This window comes from Dipteris shenzhenensis, chromosome 5 (genome assembly GCF_047967505.1).
Source record: "Dipteris shenzhenensis isolate YYH24624 ecotype China chromosome 5, Dip_SZ_1.0, whole genome shotgun sequence".
NCBI lineage: Eukaryota > Viridiplantae > Streptophyta > Polypodiopsida > Gleicheniales > Dipteridaceae > Dipteris > Dipteris shenzhenensis.
This window is the reverse complement of record NC_141600.1, coordinates 30,545,290-30,564,206: the sequence shown is the minus strand read 5'-3', so window position 1 is coordinate 30,564,206 and position 18,917 is coordinate 30,545,290. Positions and strand designations below refer to the sequence as shown.

The 18,917-nt window shown below is 43.0% G+C and overlaps 1 protein-coding gene across 2 annotated transcripts in view; it reads left to right on the top strand.

The window, feature by feature from the left end:
- Positions 1-18,917, top strand: part of LOC147901856 (putative sodium/metabolite cotransporter BASS5, chloroplastic) — a 54,416-nt gene that overhangs the window by 19,103 nt on the left and 16,396 nt on the right. For both annotated transcript variants that reach the window (XM_087374581.1, XM_087374582.1), the window contains exons 4-5: positions 1,096-1,289; positions 11,171-11,423. In XM_087374581.1, the coding sequence (XP_087230707.1) occupies positions 1,096-1,289; positions 11,171-11,423 (447 nt within the window). The remainder of the gene's footprint in view (positions 1-1,095; positions 1,290-11,170; positions 11,424-18,917) is intronic.

Below are 18,917 nucleotides of genomic sequence, written 5' to 3'. Positions count from 1 at the left end.
CTAGATCCGGGGTTAGTCTCAGTAGAGAGGTTTCTCAGATTTACACAGGCCAAAGCTAAGGACTTTCCTAAGATGAAGACATTTGCCACGACCCCAAGCAAGCCTTTATACTTTAGACCCACAAGAGCACATTTATTATTTGGTGCATGAAATTCGTGAGCTCAAGCTTAAAAGGGAAGCTCTAGAAAGGAAAACCAATGTTGCCATTTGACAGAAAAACTGAATTTGCTTGGGTACCCTGATCTCGTCTATGTGCCTTGGGTAGTGGTCTCTGTGCCGTAAAACGGCTTCATGAATGAAAGTTGCCAAACAATTCTGATTTGGATGCAATAGGACTGGAGAGTGGCCTGAGTTCATCCTTGAAAAGACAATGGTAACCTCGAATCTCATAGTACACAGTGCATCTGAACTTTGAAGCAAAGTGCTCCATAGACTCAATCTCTTGTAGATCAATGCTAGTGCAGATGCAACCCTCTCTAGGTATGCCTTCAGCCCCATCCGCTCTTAATGCATAATATTTTTTATTTCCCATAGAAAAGAACTTTTAATTTGTTCTTTCAAAAACTAACCTTACAAATCAGTCAACCAAGCATTGCTGAATGAGGAAGGCTGGAGAGCTAATGCATAGTTCGTGTGGCTCAACATGGAACTGCCTAATCGATATCCTTAAAGAATGGGGAGGTGGATCCGTGTGCCTCTGATATCCTGAAGCAATGATCTCTGTAGAAGCTGAGGTTCACAGGAAGGTTAACTAGGGGCTAACCATGTCCAGAATTGTGTAGCTGTATGAGAGAGAGAGAGAGAGAGAGAGAGAGAGAGAGAGTTGTAACTAAAGAGTCAATACTGCTAAGCACTATTGTCCCCCAAAAAAAATACAAATCATACTACGCACTGTGAAAACAGAAATGTGTGCTCATTGAAGACGTTTCATTGAGTGAGAAAAGACAGCAGTTCGAGAAATTAGGGAAATATGTAAGCAAGTTTTTCAGTTGACCTTTGCATCAATGCAATGATTACGCGCTACACATTATTACCTTCAAATTGTTGCTGTTTATGATGAATCTTAATGCTGTTTATTGTATGTCATTGCTGCAGATATTATGCACCAGCCTTAGGCTTTTTGATGTTTGCTGTCGGTATCAACTTGAATTCTTCAGACTTCATCCATGCCTTTAGTAGACCATGGGTGATCATTGTTGGATACGTAGGGCAATTTGTTGCAAAGCCCCTACTTGGAATTCTATTTGCGAGCATTGCTGTGTCTTGTTTGAACCTTCCACAAGCCATTGGTATGAATCTTTTCCCTTTAAAAGCAATTTGTTTCCTTTTGGTAATGGCATCCTGGTTTTGTGTAAGATTCAAAGGAGAACATTTCAAAGTAATAAGAAAAAATCAAATCGTATGCTTTGGGGGGTGGGAGGGTGTGGGAAAGGTCACCTCCCCATCTGTAAGCCCCCAAATGAGGAGAGCGTGAGGGAGGGAGACCTAGGGCAGCATATGCCCAGAAAAGAGAGAGGCTGTGAGCTCACGGATGGCGTCAGCAGAAGTACGGTTCAATACGGGACTGAGGTGCTCACGTGTGGGCAGATCAGGGTACCAGAAGATGGTGCAATGGACGGCCGGTTGACAGCAGAGGAGAAGGCCTGGTTAGACAGGCTGGTTGGGCTGGATATAGCCAGCCAATGAGGCCTGGTTAGAGGGCTGGACCAAGGCTGGAACCAGCACAAAGAAAAGGTGGCCAGGAGCAGCAGCACGTAGGACTGCAAGGGACTGGCCTTGGGGGCATATTAATAGCCCACTGGGTCAGCCAAGTCGGCCCAATTAGGGCATGGAAGAGTGGGCCATAAAAGGCCTAGTTCTGTGCGCCAAAGGGGCCAGCAAAGTTGGCCAGAGGGGTTAGAGTTGACTGACCAGCAGTTGGCCATTATGGGCCTGCTGGGTCGTCTTCTGCACCCTCTGCTGGTTGATTTCTAATATTGTATCAGAGCCCAAGTAGGAGGCTCACAAGTGTGAGAGCTTGAAGGGCAGGACCTTGCTGAAGGATGACCCTGAATTAGAGGATCTTGGGAATCGACTTCCACGGCTGGAGAACAGTGCCCTTGCGAGAAGGAGGGTGACTCAGGTTCAGTCAGGTGCGTACAGAGTTTTGGTCTACAGAAGGTTGAGTTTGTTTTTCGATTTTGCTGTGTGGTTTAACAACAGTGATGGCGATTTCAAAAGTAGAAGCCTCTTCAGTTCCTTCAGTCCCTTCCTCCTACCTTAGTCGAGTTCTTTCTTTCGCCATCCCTAACTTTGGAGAGCGTGGGAAACTAGATGGGACTAATTATCTTATGTGGAAGGTGAAGATCCGGAGTCATTTAGTGGCTCGAGAACTATGGAAACTGACAACGAGAGCAGAGGCGAAGTCGGAGGATGTGGTGGACAACAAGGGGAGGATACTTATACAAGTAGATGGAGAGGAACTCGAAGCATGGGAAGACAGAGATGCCCACGCCCTGGCATTGATCATAGAGGCTACAACGTACTTTGTGCTTCCTCACATCCAAATGACAAACATGTTAGTAGAGGCGTGGGCCATTCTGAAGGATATGTGTGAGACAGATAATACATCTCGGATCTTGCTTCTTCAGCATCAGCTCTACAACTGGGATATGGATGAGGGAGATTCAATACATAACCACTTGATGAAGGTTAAGGTGGTGAGGGATCAACTAGCATCGGTTGGTCAGAAGGTAGACTCCGACCAGTTGGCCTTGATGGTACTTTGGAGGCTACCAAGAACTTTCAAAAGCTTCATTACGACTGTGACAATAGGATAGAGGACCAAACGTCTGACTTTTGAGGAGTTGGGTCCATTACTGCTCTAGGAAGAAGCTGGGAAGAATCTCTACAACAACAACAACAACAACAATGACAAGGCGTTGCTGGCTAAGGATGAAGCTGGCAAAGGAAAGGGCAAGCCTAACGGTGGCAAGCCCAAGAAGGATGATTTTGGCAAAGGAAAGGGAAAGCCTAATGGTGGCAAGTCCAAGAAGGATGATTTTGGAGATGAAGATGATGCTTCGAAGAAGAGGAGGAAGAAGAAGTGCTTCTATTGGACGAACCAGGCCATTTTGCGAAGGATTGCAGAAAGAAGGCGGCGGATCAAAAGAACAAGAAGGAGTCGTCCGACTCAGATTTAGATGGTGATACAAAAGACAAAGCTGATAAGAACAGGGAGTCAGAGAACCTTTGTGAAGGTGAAGGATAGCATGGAGTGCTTGGAATCTTCTAGGTGCGTGGTTGTTGACACGAGGGTGGATTCCATGGAGGGTTTCAGTTTTAGATGGTTGCTCTAATTCAGAAGGTGGCAATACATTATTACACAAGTTATTGGTATGTGCCTCCATGAGATGCATGGTTTGCTTTCAGAGCAAGCATCGAGGCGGTACAATGTTCTGGTATGTACTTATTATTATTAATTTATGCCTTTGCAGCATGCTGTGGAGAGATCAGGTCTTCATATGTCTCAGGTAATGCGAGATTGGAAGGCATGGGCCTTCTTCGAAGGCAGAAGGGGAAGTATGGGTGCTTCTTCAAATCTCGGATGCAGGTTGCTGGAAGGTGATTATGGACAAGATGTCTTGAAGCCAGAAGAGTACTTGCTTGAGAGCTCAGTGAGAGTTCGTAGTCCAGATTATCTGGAGATATTTCTTAGGATTTCATTTCTCAATATGGTTCTTTTATTATGGACTTGTCAGAGGAACGACGAGTTGAAATAGACTCTCAAAGTATGGTATTTGGAAGACTTCAGTTTTTTCACTCATTATGAGGGGGACAATTGGAAGATGGTGGCGTGTGGATTGCTTGAGTTCGAAGGCAAGAACGTGATCGAAGGTGGTGTGCCATCAGGATGGACCTGTGTACCGGGATAGTTTGCTTGTGTAGGACCAGACCTGGAGGAGCAGGAGCCACTGGTTGAAAAGCCATGAACCGGATTCGATACTGAATTATTCCAGAGGGTTTCATCATGGGAGCTACTAGGGCAACGTCATTGACGTGTGGGCATTGAGCTGAGATGTGTCGGTGAGAGGGGGTGTTGGAAAGGTCACCTCCTCATCTGTAAGCCCCCAGATTGAGGAGAGCATGGGGGAGGGAGACCTAGGGCAGCATATGCCCAAAAAAGTAGAGGTTGTGAGCTCACGGATGGTGTCAACAGAAGTACGGTTCAGTACAGGATTGAGGCGTTCACGTGTGGGCAAATTAGGGTACTAGAAAATGGTGCAAGGGATGACAGGTTGATAGTAGAGAAGGGCATACCTTGTTAGGGACAAGAACCCCTCATTCCTGGACGGCCTCTTCATCTCTTGCATCTCCTGGCTCCCCAATTGTCACCTAATCAAATCTTAGTTTTCCTTGCAATCATGATCATGGCAGGGTCCATCCCATCTTTTTGGGTAGGAACTTCTACCATGCTAAAGGCGCTACTTGGGTAGACGATTGTTTTTTTTTCCAGAGCACTAGGCGGATGTTTGTGAAAGCAATCCGCCCGTCCACTCATTTTTTGAGCCGCCCAGCTTTTATTGGGAGTCACCCTGATCTTCCCTTATGCAAAAGGCTTTTCACATTATGAAGCCTTTTCATGGAGTTCCTCCACTACTCTTCTCCAGTATTCTCCAAAGGTGGTTGATGGAACATAAAAATTGGAGCCTAAGCAAACTGTTTATCAATATGGAATACTTACATGTAAGAAGAATAGGTACTAAAAGTACTTACTAAAGTTTAAGAAGTACTCCAATATTGGTGCTTAAGGAGTGCCTAACGAACTTTTCACTCTTCTCCTGAAGCCCCCCTCCAAAGGTTCATTGATAGACCTCCATGCTGGAATACCCATGTTTGGTTCTTCCTATGAGAGCTCCAGAGGCATCGCCAAAAGTAGGTCTGCAAAGGAGGGGTAATGTAAGATTCTCCGGTTTGTTCTCTTGGGCGAACATGACAAATTCTGAATGTGTAATCAATCTCCTCGCGATATTGATACTGTAATAAAAGAAAGATATTGTGCTCCATGGGTCTTTGTATCAGTCCATCTCCACTTGCGTGGGTCCATGGAAAATGATGAGGGAGCGTCACCATATAAGTAGAGTTGGTGTGACAAGAAGGGTGGGGGTTGATGTACCAATGGCCTTCAATCTACCCAAAAACTCTGACAATGTGGAGAAAAGGGATCCTGTATGGGTTTTTGGATTGGTAGTCTGACTTGTGTCCAACCCTCTTGGATTTTTTAGAGAATTGTAGCAACTCCTTGGTCTCAAAGTTGAAAGAATGCATATATTATGAGGGAAACACCTAAAGCTTTCTAGCCATTGGGTGCATCTCCCTATTCTACTTGTGCGGTCCTCCTATCCAATCCATAAAGAGGGACCGTTGTATCAAACTGCATGTTACCTCTACAAGCACCTCTAAAGTCTTGAGATATGTACGTCTTTGGTGAAGGCATCTCTCTAGATGCTTTTCAGGCACTAACTATGGATATAGGTTTTCTCATCTAGTTAAGGTTGCAGTTTGCTGTATTTTTTTTGAGATTATCTGGTGAAAATGGCTCAGAACAACCCCAATGAGGTGTTTGGGGTTCTCACACAGGAGGATAAGTTGGATGGCACCAACCACTCCTTGTGGAGTTTCATGGTTCGCAATATCTTGGTTGGCAGACGTCTTTGGGATTATGTCGGTGGAGATGAAGCAAGACCAGATGCAACGACTACACCTGTCACTCCTACAACTAGAGGCAGGGGTAGAGGCGCAAATGCAGCACAAGTAGTTGGAGTAGCCGCTCTAGGAGCTCCCACAATAGAGCAAAAAAGATGGGACTCTAGAGATGCACAAGCTCTGTCAGTAATTTCTCTTTCTGTCAAGAGGTTCATTATACCTCATATTCGGTCATGCAAGACATCTATGGCAGCTTGGGAGATACTAGAGAGTATGTTTGCAGCAAGAAATGATGCTAAGGTTTCCTTTCTGAAGCGAGAACTTTCCCATACGCATATGGAGGAGGGAGATTCCATGAATTCTCACCTCACAAAGCTTCAGGACTTGAGGGAACAATTGCTGAATATTGATGAAGTCATTCCGGATTCAGAGATGATCACCACCACTCTGAACTCTCTTCTTGAGTCCTATCTCGGTTTCCACACCTCGCTGAGTTTGTCATTGAGGGGGGGCAGCAATCCTCTCTCTTTTCACGAGTTGGTAGGACTTTTGTTGCAGGAGGAACAGACTCGCAGAAATATGGCAACCCGGGCTGGCGAGCATGCTATGCTCTCCAAGTTCAAGCCCAAGGGTAAAGGACAGCAAAAGCCACATGCCAATCAGCACACATCAGCATAAAGCTGATTCTGGACAGCCTTCTTATAAGGCAAAGGGTGACACAAATAAGCAGAAAAAGAAGGGCATCTGTCATTATTGCAAGAAGCCAGGTCATTATATTGGAGAATGCAAGAAGCGCATAGCCAAAGAGAAGAAAAGGGATTCCAGTATGGCTATGTGAGATGCATTAGTTCCACATTCTCATGATGGGGGAGATGTTGCAGCTAACTTTGTGGAAGAGCACTATGCCTTTCTGTCTTGCACTTCAGATTTTTCAGTGGGTAGTTCAGATACTACAGCCACTAATGATGATGACCCATATGCTTTCTTGACTTGCAGTTATGATCCTTCAAAGGATGCATGCTCTCTTAGTGTCGATGAGACACTTCATACTTGGTATTTTGACAGTGGTGCTTCAAAGCACATCACTTCCAAGAAGAGTCTGTTTGTATCTCTGCATCCTCCACCCACCAAAAAGAAGGTGACTTGTGCGAATAATTCTTCTTATTCAGTGTGTGGAGTGGGAGACATTATTCTCACATCCACTGATGGCACATATTTCAGAATTTCAGATGTTCTCTATGTGCCAGGGATAAAGAAGAATTTGCTTTCAGTGTCCTCACTCAATAGAGGAGGATTTCAGGTTGTTTTTTTTAATGACAAGTGTGCAGTCAGAGACAAAGAGAATGACTATGCTTTGATGTTGTCTGGCACTTTGTATCGGGGTCTTTTTCAGCTTGATCTATATGAAAAAAGATTCGATCTTGCATTATCAGTTAGCACTCCCACTGTTGCGATGCAAAATGCGGAGTTATGGCATGCCAGGTATGGGTACATGAGCTATGGCAGCTTAATGACACTTCAAAGGCATGATATGGTTGATGCATTGCCTCCTTTGGAGTTGCCGCCTCCTCATGCATGTGAAGGGTGCATTCTTGGCAAAATGCATAGACTTCCCTTTATGAAGGATGGTGCAGTGAAAGCTACATGAAAATTATAGCGTATTCACAGTGATTTCTACGGTCCCATGAGGACACTTGCTTTTGGGAGTTATCTCTATTTTGTTACATTCATAGATGACTTTACCAACTACACTTGGGTCTATGGTCTCAAGGCAAAATCATAAGTGTTTATGCATTTCAAACACTTTGTGGCTATGGTTGAGAATGAGACAGGACTCAAGGTGCAGACACTTCGAATAGATCAAGGGGGGGAGTATATGTCTCATGAATTTGAGACATTTTTGAAGGAGAAAGGCATCATGCATCAGCTTACAGTGAGGCTTACACCTCAACAGAATGGCAAAGCTGAGTGGAAGAATCGCACTGCCACGGAGATGGATAGGTGCATGCTCACAAGTAAGAAGTTGCCTCAGGTTTTGGCTAGAAGGCCTCATGTGTGCCAACTATATTTTGAATCGGGCTCCTATAAAGGCTTTGAAGACAATCACTCCCTATGAGGCATGGCATGGGAGAAAGCCTTCAGTGGAGCATTTTAAAGTTTTTGGTTGTGTTGCATATGCCCACGTGCCTGTGGAGTTTAGACACAAGTTGTCATATAAGGCACTCAAATGCATTTTTGTGGGATATAGTTCACAAAGCAAAGGCTATCGTCTCTACAATCCTGCTACACGCAAGATTTTTGTTAGTAGAGATGTTATATTATCTGAAAATTCCGCACATAAACATGCTGAATTTCAGATTCCAGCTTCTTCAGATGATGTGTTTGAGGGGATGCTTCCTAAAGCATTTGGTTCCCGTGCTGAAACTCATAATTTACAGCAACCTCCTCCAGATCCACACGTCCAGATTCAGTGCCCGGCTGATTTAGTACCACCTCAAGGTGTGGATGAAGTTGTCAGGCAAGAAATTCAAGAGATACATGCAGCCAAAACAGTCCCGAATTGGTTGCTTCAGACTCTCAGGGAGAGTAAGCTTGAGGCTCCATTGCCTGGCAGGACTCGTAGTGCAGTAAGGCACGCAGGGGGGGCTCTTTTAGTTGAGACAGCTTATGGAGGGACTCTTCTTGATGAAGAGGAGCTTGACTCTGTTGAAGAAGGAAAGGATAATGTGCATGGGAACAGTCGCACTATCTTCTACAGATTGCAAATTGTTTACTATCTGAATTTCCCTTGCCTGTCAGTGGAAGGTTACCTATTGTAAGGTAGACTTCATGGAAGGGAAAGGTAGTAATCAAACGCCCTCTCTTGATCAATGCTTCATGGAGATCTATGACGAAGTTGACAGCTTGATGACCGGACCTAATTCTTCGAGATCTGGAGAGCATGGAGGGGGAGCTATGGAGAGCTGTGGAATATTACAAGATTCCACCCTTTGGACACGCCATAGTGAAAGAAGCTTCGCATTGTAGGAGATGCAGGGAGGCAGAGAAGGCATCTATTCACCAATTGGAAACTGGACTGGGAGCAATCCATCTATGGGAGACGTGATTGGAAGCCTATCGAAGGCACCTCCACTTTATTCAGCCCTGAACCTCCACTCTGTCCTCTGTGAGGACAATTTTTTGAGGTCTTCCATTTGTATCCTTCCACCATTTTGTTTTGGTACCATAGGTGGAAATAATTTTATTGATTTCATTAAACCACCATCTTATAACTTAAGGGTGAGATAGAGCATAGTATATTTGCTCTACTTTTGTAATGGTCTATCTCAGTATGCCACAAATATTTATAGACGATTACTTTGTCTTTGGTGATGATGATCGACCGAGTGAGTTTTGGATGGAAACTCCTGGTTGCCAGATACCATGGTGGATCAGGCATTCAGTCATTGGTGAGTGGGTGTGGCCAAACCTACCCAATGGATTACCTAAGGGAACTGGGTGATGGATGACCCTAGACTTGTTGACGAGCGAGTGGGTCACTATGGACTTTCGGATGGAAGGTTGTGGGTTGTAAACTAGTCACGGTTGTTTTCCGACCCTGACTTACACTAGTATAAGTCTTATTTTAAGGGAAGGAGGATGTTTGACTTGGTCTTGGATTAGACCTTAGAGAGGTTCAGATCACTAGGAGTGAGCTAGCCTGCTATACTTGGCAGTGGAGTGCTAGCCAAGTCAGGGTAAGCGGAATTGGGTTGAGGCTTGACTATAAAGCAAGGGACACTTCCTTTAGAGTAGCCTAGCTAAGAAAGCTTAGAATAGGGCTAAAGCCAATTAAAGCATCATGCCTAGCCTATAAGTATAGGCTAGGGGCTCATTATCAGGGATCCTGAGGATGCGTTCCTCATAGACTAGGACCTGCTGGCCAGAGAGCAGCAGCTAGGGGAAAGGGCTTGTGGTATGGGACGCAAGTCTAGACTTTAAGGTTGGTTGTTTCTCTCCACCTCTAGGTGGGGGTGTGCTACGGCTAGGAGGTGAGCTGCTAGCGTCAACCCTCATGAGTTGAGTCTAGGGCGGATGCCCTAACCCAGATGGGTTGTTTGCAAGCTTGGCATGTGTTCTGATTAGGGTTTTGGTTATGGAGCTGACTTGGATACCCCACCAAGTTCTAGGGTTGACCAGACTTGGTGTGGGTTTTTACACTTAGCTTCCCTTAAATGTAGGGCATTTGACGCTCTTGGTACCTACAGCCATTTAATGAAACATACCACCATGGTGCCCATTAAATGTTAGCGCTTTTGCTAGCAAAATTAGACTCTAGACTGTTCCTAGTCATTGTGGGCATCCCCACTAAGCACATTTGTGTAGCTAACATAGAGAATACTTTGGTTGACCAAAGTCAACCCTTTTGACTGTAATTAAGGGGCTTTGACGAGGGGTCAAGGCGCCTTAATTAAAGTCAAATCTTGCCGACTGAGGTCGGGAATAACTTGGTTGACCAAAGTCAATCCTCTTTGGCTAAAGCCAAGTCTTGTTGGTTGAAACCAACACTCTTTGACGGAAGCCAGCTCTTAAATACTTTGGTTAGCTGTAGTTAAACCTCTTGGAGTGAGCCAAGTCTCCCTGACCAAGGTTAGGCTTACTTAATTAGGGTCAAGTAACTTTGACCGAACTCAATACTTTGACCAATAGAAAATAACTCTTTGACCATCATTAAACAAATAAAGAACTCCATAATTATGATTAAAATAAAATGGTCAATTGGAACAACGTGGTGACAAATGGATTCATAATAAATTGCTTTGATACCATTGTTGGGTGTGGGGAGCAATGGAATGCAAGAGAGCAAAACAATAGTTGAAGGAACCCAAATGGATCATGAAGAAGTACAAGAATGGCCACTATATGGCCCCAAAGTCAACTGGTTGACCAACGTCTGCTGGTTGACTAGGACTAGGACTGGGACGAGTTGACCAACGTCTGCTGGTTGACTAGGACTAGGGCTAAATGTCCTAACAGGCCTAGGAGGCCATCCCAAGGCCAACTGCTAAGAGTCTATATCTCTGATATGCTCGTATGCTTGACAAACATGCTATAGGTGTGGTGTTCGTCATGTGTGTGTGCATGTCCTTTGCTCAGAGTATTTTATATTGGCCTATTTCCACCCCAAGATCATGTGAGCTAAACCCCATTTCCTTTATAAAGTGCCTCCTGAACTTGAAGAGGGATATTCCTCTTCAAGGTACTTTTATCTTCTATAGATGAGCATTTGATCGATATCTCTTCTTAGAAAGCCATCTTCTCCCTTTGATTTAGTGCTCGTGTCTTTGTCTTGAAGAAAGAAAGAAAGCTCTATTAATGTCTGTGGAAGACCAAAAATATAATATGAGAGAGAGAGAGAGAGAGAGAGAGAGAGAGAGAGAGAGAGAATTTTTCAACCACAATGATGCAATCTATCTTTAACATTGATCCGTTGGCTTTTGTTCAGGATCAGGAATAATTTTGGTCTCTTGTGTTAGTGGAGCACAGTTGTCTAATTATGCAACCTTTTTGGTGGAACCGGTTATGGCTCCATTAAGTATTGTAATGACTGCTCTTTCAACTGCAACAGCAGTAATGGTGACACCAACTCTTACACTCCTACTACTTGGTAAACGATTGCCAATTGATGTGTATGGCATGGTAGTAAATATCACCCAAATTGTGGTTGCACCTATTGCGGCTGGTCTCACTCTTAACAGGTAGGAAAAACATCTCTATATGCAAATGTGGAAGTAACTGAGCGTTTACATTCTGAAGTGGTGGTCTTCTTCATAATACTCGCCCTTTGCATTAATCTAATGTAGGAATCTGACGTGGGTTTTCTTTTTGTTTACGTGTTGGTCCGGGTGGGGGAGGATGGAGAAAAGAGAGGTTTAAGCATTGTTGAGTAAAGATGCTGATAGGTCTATGATCAAGTCAATCGTAATTAAATCATCAGGCTGAATCAATTGACTCAAATGAGGAAAGAGGTTTAATGAAAGTATGCCATATATAATGATGCATCAATCTTTCAATATTTTTTGAGTATTGGAAAGAGTATCATTTTTCAAATGATATGTGGTAAATTTTTTTGTTACTGTACATTGTGTAAGAAACATGTTCAAATACACATCATTGGAGGCTGAAGTTTACTATGCATCGATTAAAATATATAAATAAAAACGTCAAGGTGGTGTAAAGTGATAGACCTAGAGAAACATTCAAGACATGTATTAGTTGGCGTAGATGTGATCAAAATTCGGGCATCAAAATGATTGAACAAAGAGGTGATATCTCATGTCTATTTTTGGATTAGGTAAGAGTAGTTAATACGAGTCCTCAAAAACTCCTAAAAGGTTTTTATATCACAAATGTATGAAAATTTAAAGGTTTGGATAGTGAAATTTTTGGTGAAATGCCTCACGGATCAATTTACTAAGCTTGTGGTAGTAAGGATCAAGTAGCAGCGGGTTAGTTTGGGAGTAGAAGAGTAGATGTGCTATGTGTTGGAGTCCAATCATCACTTGCAGACGAGAGGCAATGATCTGTGTAATCTTGCTATGTTGTGCGAACTAGTTGGGTTTTAAGGTCAGATGTGAAGGAGTGCAAATATGGCTTTCTATTTCACTACATTGTGTATCTAATAAAGCTAAAGTCACCAATATCGAGTTTTCTTTTGGTCATGATATCTAATAAGGGTGCTTACATATCAACAATTATGCAATCATGCAGACTAAAAATGTGTTTTAGACTCCAGCTCATCCAGATGGTAGTGCTTGAACCTTTGGATCATATCAAAATCTCCCTATCTCAATGTCCAATTGATGAAATGGCACACAAATTGAACTAGAGACATGCAAAAGAGCATTAGATATGTTAGACAATGCTATTCATGTTTGGAGGAGGTCATCCCAAAGTAAGAAATGACATGTGGATGCTTGTATTTTTTTCCAGGAAGAAGGGCTTCATGCTTATAATGACTTGAATATTGTTTCCAAGGTTGGTGGAAGGTAGATTGAAAGGGTGGAAATTTGTGCACATTGAGCTCCAAAGAGGAATCTCAAATGATCCAACAAGAGTGCTTATTGGGAGATTTTGTTGTGTTTTGTGTGTGTGAAAGAAAATCGAGGTTTTTGATTTTGCCTTTTATTTTTAGCCATAAAGGCTGTTACCTAGTTTCTTGTGCCTTTTTCCCCCCTCAGTGATGAGGTAACCATATAGCTGAGTTATAGTGGGAGGATGCTTTCTGTTAGAGAGTGTGGTGACCAAGTTGTCCCACAAGTCTAGAAGACTGTTGAGAAGAAGATCAACTATCTGTGTATCTGGCATCTTCTCACTGAGAATTACTAGTTGATCTATCATTTTTTGAGCTGATCAAATGGTCATTTAAGTTTTGACCCTCTTGTTCTCTAAGTTTATTCAAATTGCCTTGTAATGACTAACGCTTTTTGCACACTAGCGTATTCATAGGTGGGCTGTAATGTCTTCAAGGCTTTAGCTAGAGTTTTCAGGTGTCTGACAACAAGGATTATGTTATCCTTGATGCTCATATTTATGTGAGTATGAGCATGTTGGCTCTTATCATAGCTTCCAAAATTCTCTTATGGCCGTTTTTCAGTCCCATCAATTATATCCCACAACTTTCGAGCTTTGAGAATATTCTCAAGCTTGTGTTTCCATATGCTATAGTTGGTTTCATCCTAACCTAGCACCTTTTGGAAGGGGGCATTCATCGGCTTGATGTCGTGCCTTAAGTGGTGTATTGTGACAACAAAAAATGATATTTTGTTTTGAAACCTGTGGGAGGATTTGTGAGGCCCGCAAGGTGACAAAAGCTAGCCTCGGAAACAAAGAACCATGAAGCGTGATGGAGAAGTTGGTGGCGAGAGACGGCTCTTTGCGGCTACTCTCGTTGCGGCTTGACAATCTTTTGATGTCGACTACTGTATTTCATGTAATCATTAGTGTCAGTTCGACACTCATTAGAATAATTAGTGAAAATGATTGCAAATGTGATTATGAGTGGAGTGCATCATTGTAAATACCACGGGTATGAATTATGAATACCTTGGTATAGGGATAGAATGATTTGGGAGATATATTATTTGCTTTGTAATTGGGAAATAGAAATGAGTCATATATTTAGAGTGGGCCAAAAGCCTACACGGACTCAATAATGTACTAAAATAATAGGGAGTGCACATGGAGAGCATGTGGAGGGCATGTGGAAAAGTGTGGAGTCAAAAGGACTTCTTCTAGCATTCTTATGTGGAATGTGGAGGGTGTTGATATGTGGAAAAGAGCAGGGTCCTCTTGGGCTCCATGTGGGAGGACTATTGACTTTTCTACTCAAAAGGATAAAGAAGCATCGTGTGATGGGACACTTGCCAAAATCCTCCTAAAAGGACAATTGATGGTGACCCATGCCCTTATGTCACGAAGAGGTGAAAGAATCTACTGCCAACAAATGTAACAGGGTGAAGGAAGGTGAGAATTGCACTATAAAAGAAGCCCCTCCCCTCTCTCTCAAGCATCTCATTTTCTCCTTATAGCCTTGCCGTTGCCTTGTATCTAGCTCCTTCTATGCCTCTCCTTTCCCTTGAGCCTTAGCCCCTCTCTTCTTTGTAGTTCTCTCCCATTGGGGAGCTTTCCTGGCTTCCAGAATCAAGATCTTCCCTTCTTTTCCCATTTTCTCATATTTTTTTCCTCTTCGCTTGGGAGTCCCGTTGGTGCTCATGTATGGCTTGTTTTGGGATCTGTTCTGAGGGGATTCTCTACCCTTTAGGGCGACCTCAGTCCAATATGTACTGTGGAAGCAACCCCTTCAGTAAGAGAAATCGTTGCCTTTTCCTATTGCTCAAGTCGCTCCTGGACTGTTTTGGTATCCTGTCGTAAAACGGCCATAACTTTTTGCTCCCTACTTCGTTTTGGTCGAAACCTATATCAAAATCTTCGTCTCTTTGAGCTCTATCCATTTATGTCTTTACTTCCATGTTCTGATTTACTGAGAAAATGTTATAGTGTGCAGAACAGGGTAGACTTGGATGTGGGACAGTTTTGGAGTCTGTTACTAAAATGGTCCTAACTTCTCATCTCTTGTTCCATTTTTCATAAACTATATGTCAACATTCTTGTCTTTTCAAACCCTACAAGCATGTGTTCTTTGTTTTAGGTTTTGGGGGTCAAAGGAAGAGCTTCATAGTTGTATTTTTATTTCCAATAATTGTGGGTTCTCTTGTGTTGAGCTTTATCAAATTGATGTGACCTAACAACCCCATACGTTAGAATGAGTCCTACCAATTCAGCCCCTTCACTTCCATTCATGTAGTTCTTTGTATGAAAATTTTCTTCCAACAGAGGCTTGCTCTTACATTCAGCGCCAAACGCTTGGCAGAAATCAATGCTTCCCCTCAACCTTTCCTCTTTCCCATGTTGAACTATGATCTCACCTTTGAGGTTTATATCTTTGTCTTGCTTTGATTCGTCTATTTTCCTTTCCCTCTTGTTCTTTTGAGAAGTGACTAGAATTAAGCCCCAAATTCTGTGTCACATCTTTTGGTGGAGACGCCAGGTAGGTTTTGCCTAGGATTTTCCTATCATAAGCTCACGATCTCAGCTTGTTTACAAGCAAATACTTTCTTCTTTGTGCTCAATTTTTGTGCAAGATGTACAACATTTCAGTGTTCCGTGGATCAGGAGAAGGCGCGAGGAGTTACCTTCGGAAATTCAATCGAGCATGCCGCTTGACTGGATGGTCTATGAAGGAATGTGCTGAGGTACTTTCAGATTTCTTGGAGGGTGTGGCCTTAACTTGGTACGAGGCCTTGCCAAAAGATACCAAGGATGGTTGGGAAAGCTTGGTCGAGGCAATGAAGGAGAGATTTGGGACATTGAAGTAGCCAAATTCCTTGTTATTGCAGTTGGAGAAGATTTCCCAAAAGGAAGAAGAGTCAGTTTCGACCTTCGCTATGAGGTATGAGGATTTATTCATCAAGTACCAACAAGCTGCTTTGCATGTGGTTGAGTCTTCTTCATCTTCTACGGGAGATTCTAAAGGTTCATTGGCAATGGAACATCTCAAGATGAGCAAATTTGTTTATGGTTTGGATTCTAGCTTGCGTGGAAATGTTCTAAGCAAAAATCCCAGTAATTTTAAAGAGGCTATTCGCATTGCTTTGAAGAAGGAGGCGGCCCATCAAATTGAGTCCGCATTTCAGCCATCTACAAGTGTCATGACTCCGGCACATCGGGTAGAGGTAGCCTCAACATCCCCGGTATCTGCTCCCTTATCTGCTCCCTCACTGGATCATAATATTGCACAATTGATGGCAACATTTGCTGATTTGAAGTTGCACTTAGTGAATGCCAAGCCACATAGGGCTCCACAAACTGAGGATAAGCCTAGGGATAAAAGCAATGTTACCTGTTATGAATGTCAAGAGAAGGGACACTATCGTCCCGAATGTCCAAAATTGAAAAAAGAAGAAGACAAGAGTGTAGTACTCTTAGAAAGAACATGTTCAGAGGAGGAAGATGAGGAAGAAACTTTGATGCCATTGATGACAGAAGTCGTAAAACTAGGAGTGACGAGGAAGAGGAGGAAGCGAAAGAACGGAAACATAAGAAGAAAAAGTCATCCCGAAGAAAGATTGGACAATTCGATTTTCCTCTTGGACAAGGGACTTTTAATTACGATATATTGACAGACCTTAGAGAGAAGACTGCACAAATCACATTCGGGCAGCTTTTGGTACTCTCTCCAAAACTTAGGAAGGAATGGAGTAAATTGGCCACCACTAGGGAGTTTAAGAAAAATAAGAAAAAGGATAATGGGACACCTATGGCACAAAAGGTAGACATAGATGTGGGAGATGATGTACCTGTTGTTGATGTTATCATAGATGGCCAGACTATTTCTAATGCATAATTGATGGGGTGTGTGGAATTTCTATACCTACAACATTTCAGGTTATTCCTACAAAACTAGATGCTAGGGCTTACCCATTGATCTTGGGAAGGCCTTGGCTCCGTCAAGTGAAGGCAGTACAGAAGTGGGAGACAGGTGATCTTATTCTCCAAGGAGGGAATAGGAAGGTCCGCTACAACATCAAGAATCGCCACAGGATGGTGGTAAAGGAGGAAACTTCGACTTCCGAGAGCTCAGAGTTCGAGTCATCCGATCACGAGACAAGTGGCACCTCCGAGGAGTCCATCTCAGAAGGAGAGGTGGAAGGAGTGGTGTTTGGTCTTTGCCTTGGTGTTGATTGGGGGGACAATCAAGGAAATGGAGCTTCAGAAGGAGAATCATCTTTAACCATGTATGAGAAAGTGGTGGATCACACTAGTCTTCACCAACAAAATGAGATTCTTCTTGATGAGACTATAACAGGTACTAAAAGAGATGAATACCTAGAAATGCTTGATGGGTTTTTTCATCTGTTTGCAAATAGTTACTCACAAGTGCGTCAAGTTACCTTAGTGGAGCACAAAATTGATTTGAAGCCTCAAAGCAATCCAGTGGTGCAACGGCTTAGACGGTTGGGAGTGGTACAAGCACAAGTGCTAAGGAAGGAGGTAACTAACTTGCTCCAAGCTGGATTAATTTTTCGAGTTGAGAATTCAGAGTGGGTTTCTCCAGTGGCGGTTACTCCCAAGAAAGGAAAGAAATGGTGTGTTTGTGTGGACTTTCGCCCTGTGAATGCATGCACAAAGAGGGATTATTTTCCTCTACCATTTCAGGACGAGATATTGGATCAAGTTGCAGGTCATGAAATATATTCAGTATGTGATGGGTACTCCGGATACTTCCAGATTCGGATTTGTGAGGAAGATCAAAGGAAGACTTCATTTGTTACACCATGGGAGGTGTATGCATATAGGGTGATGCCATTTGGTGTAACTAATGCACCACCAACTTTCCAACGTTTCATGAGCCAGGTATTTGCACCCTACTTGGGAAAGTTCATAAGAGTGGTTTTGGATGATTTTTGCATTTATTCAAGCCATGTGGATCACTTGGAAGAGTTGAGGATTGCATTGAAAAGTATTGATGATGCAAAAGGTTGCCTTAATCCTCCAAAATGCTGTTTGGCCAGGAAGAAGGTGGCTTTGTTAGGACATGTTATCTCGAAGGAAGGTATAGAAATGGATCCTGAGAAGGTACAAGCAATCATGGCCCTTCCACCACCTAGTAATGTCAGAGAGGAGAGGGGCATTTTGGGTAAAACAAAGTATTACCAGCACTTTGTTGATATGTTTTCTGAAAAGATGTATTCTATAAATTTATTGACAAAGAAAAATGTATCTTTCCAATGGGGACTAGAGCAAGATAAGGCATTTTGTTTGCTTAAGGAATGCATGAGCCAAAGGCCAATTATGCAGCCTCCTAGGTGGGAGGATGATTTCTATGTGAATCCAAGTGTGTCAACTCATTCAGTGGGAGCCTACTACTTCAGAAGGGTGAGCAAGGATGCATGCAACCAGTGTATTATGCAAGTCAGCAACTCATGGAGGTTGAGGAGAGGTATGATGAAATGGAGAAAGAAGGTTTATCTTTGGTCTTTGCAGTGAAGAAGTTTAGGTCATACTTGCTGCCTCGCCCTTTTTTCTTCCTTATATGTCAACTTGCTTTACAATTTTTGATTCGCAAACCCAATCCTGGTGGAAAGTTTGCTAAGTGGATTTGTGAGCTTCCAGAGTTCTCTTTTACTTTTATTACAGAAAGCACCACTAGAGCTTCTCTTGCAGATTTGCTTATAGGTAATCCCACTCTAGCATATGGTCCATTTGAGAGGTGGGGTTTGGATTTTGTTAGCGCCCTTCCTCGTTCTTCACAAGGGAAGTATTATATATTAGTTGCAACTGATTATGCAACTAGATGGGCAGAAGCAAAAGCTATTGTCAACAATAAAGCAACAACGGTGGCATCATTTCTTAAGGAGTTTATATGTGTCCGTTTTGGTTGCCCCTTGAAAATCCTTACAGATGGAGGGAGGTCTTTTAGGAATGACTTGATTGAATCTTTGGTGCACAAATTGAAAATAAATCAGGTCATATCAAGTCCATATTATCCCCAATGCAATGGTCTTGTGGAAAAAACTAATGGTTTGCTTTGTGGGTCCTTGTCTAAGCTAGTAGACACCATGAAAAGGAAGTGGGGTGTGCATATACCAGAGGTTTTGTGGGCTTTTAGAACCACTCATAAGCTCTCCCTT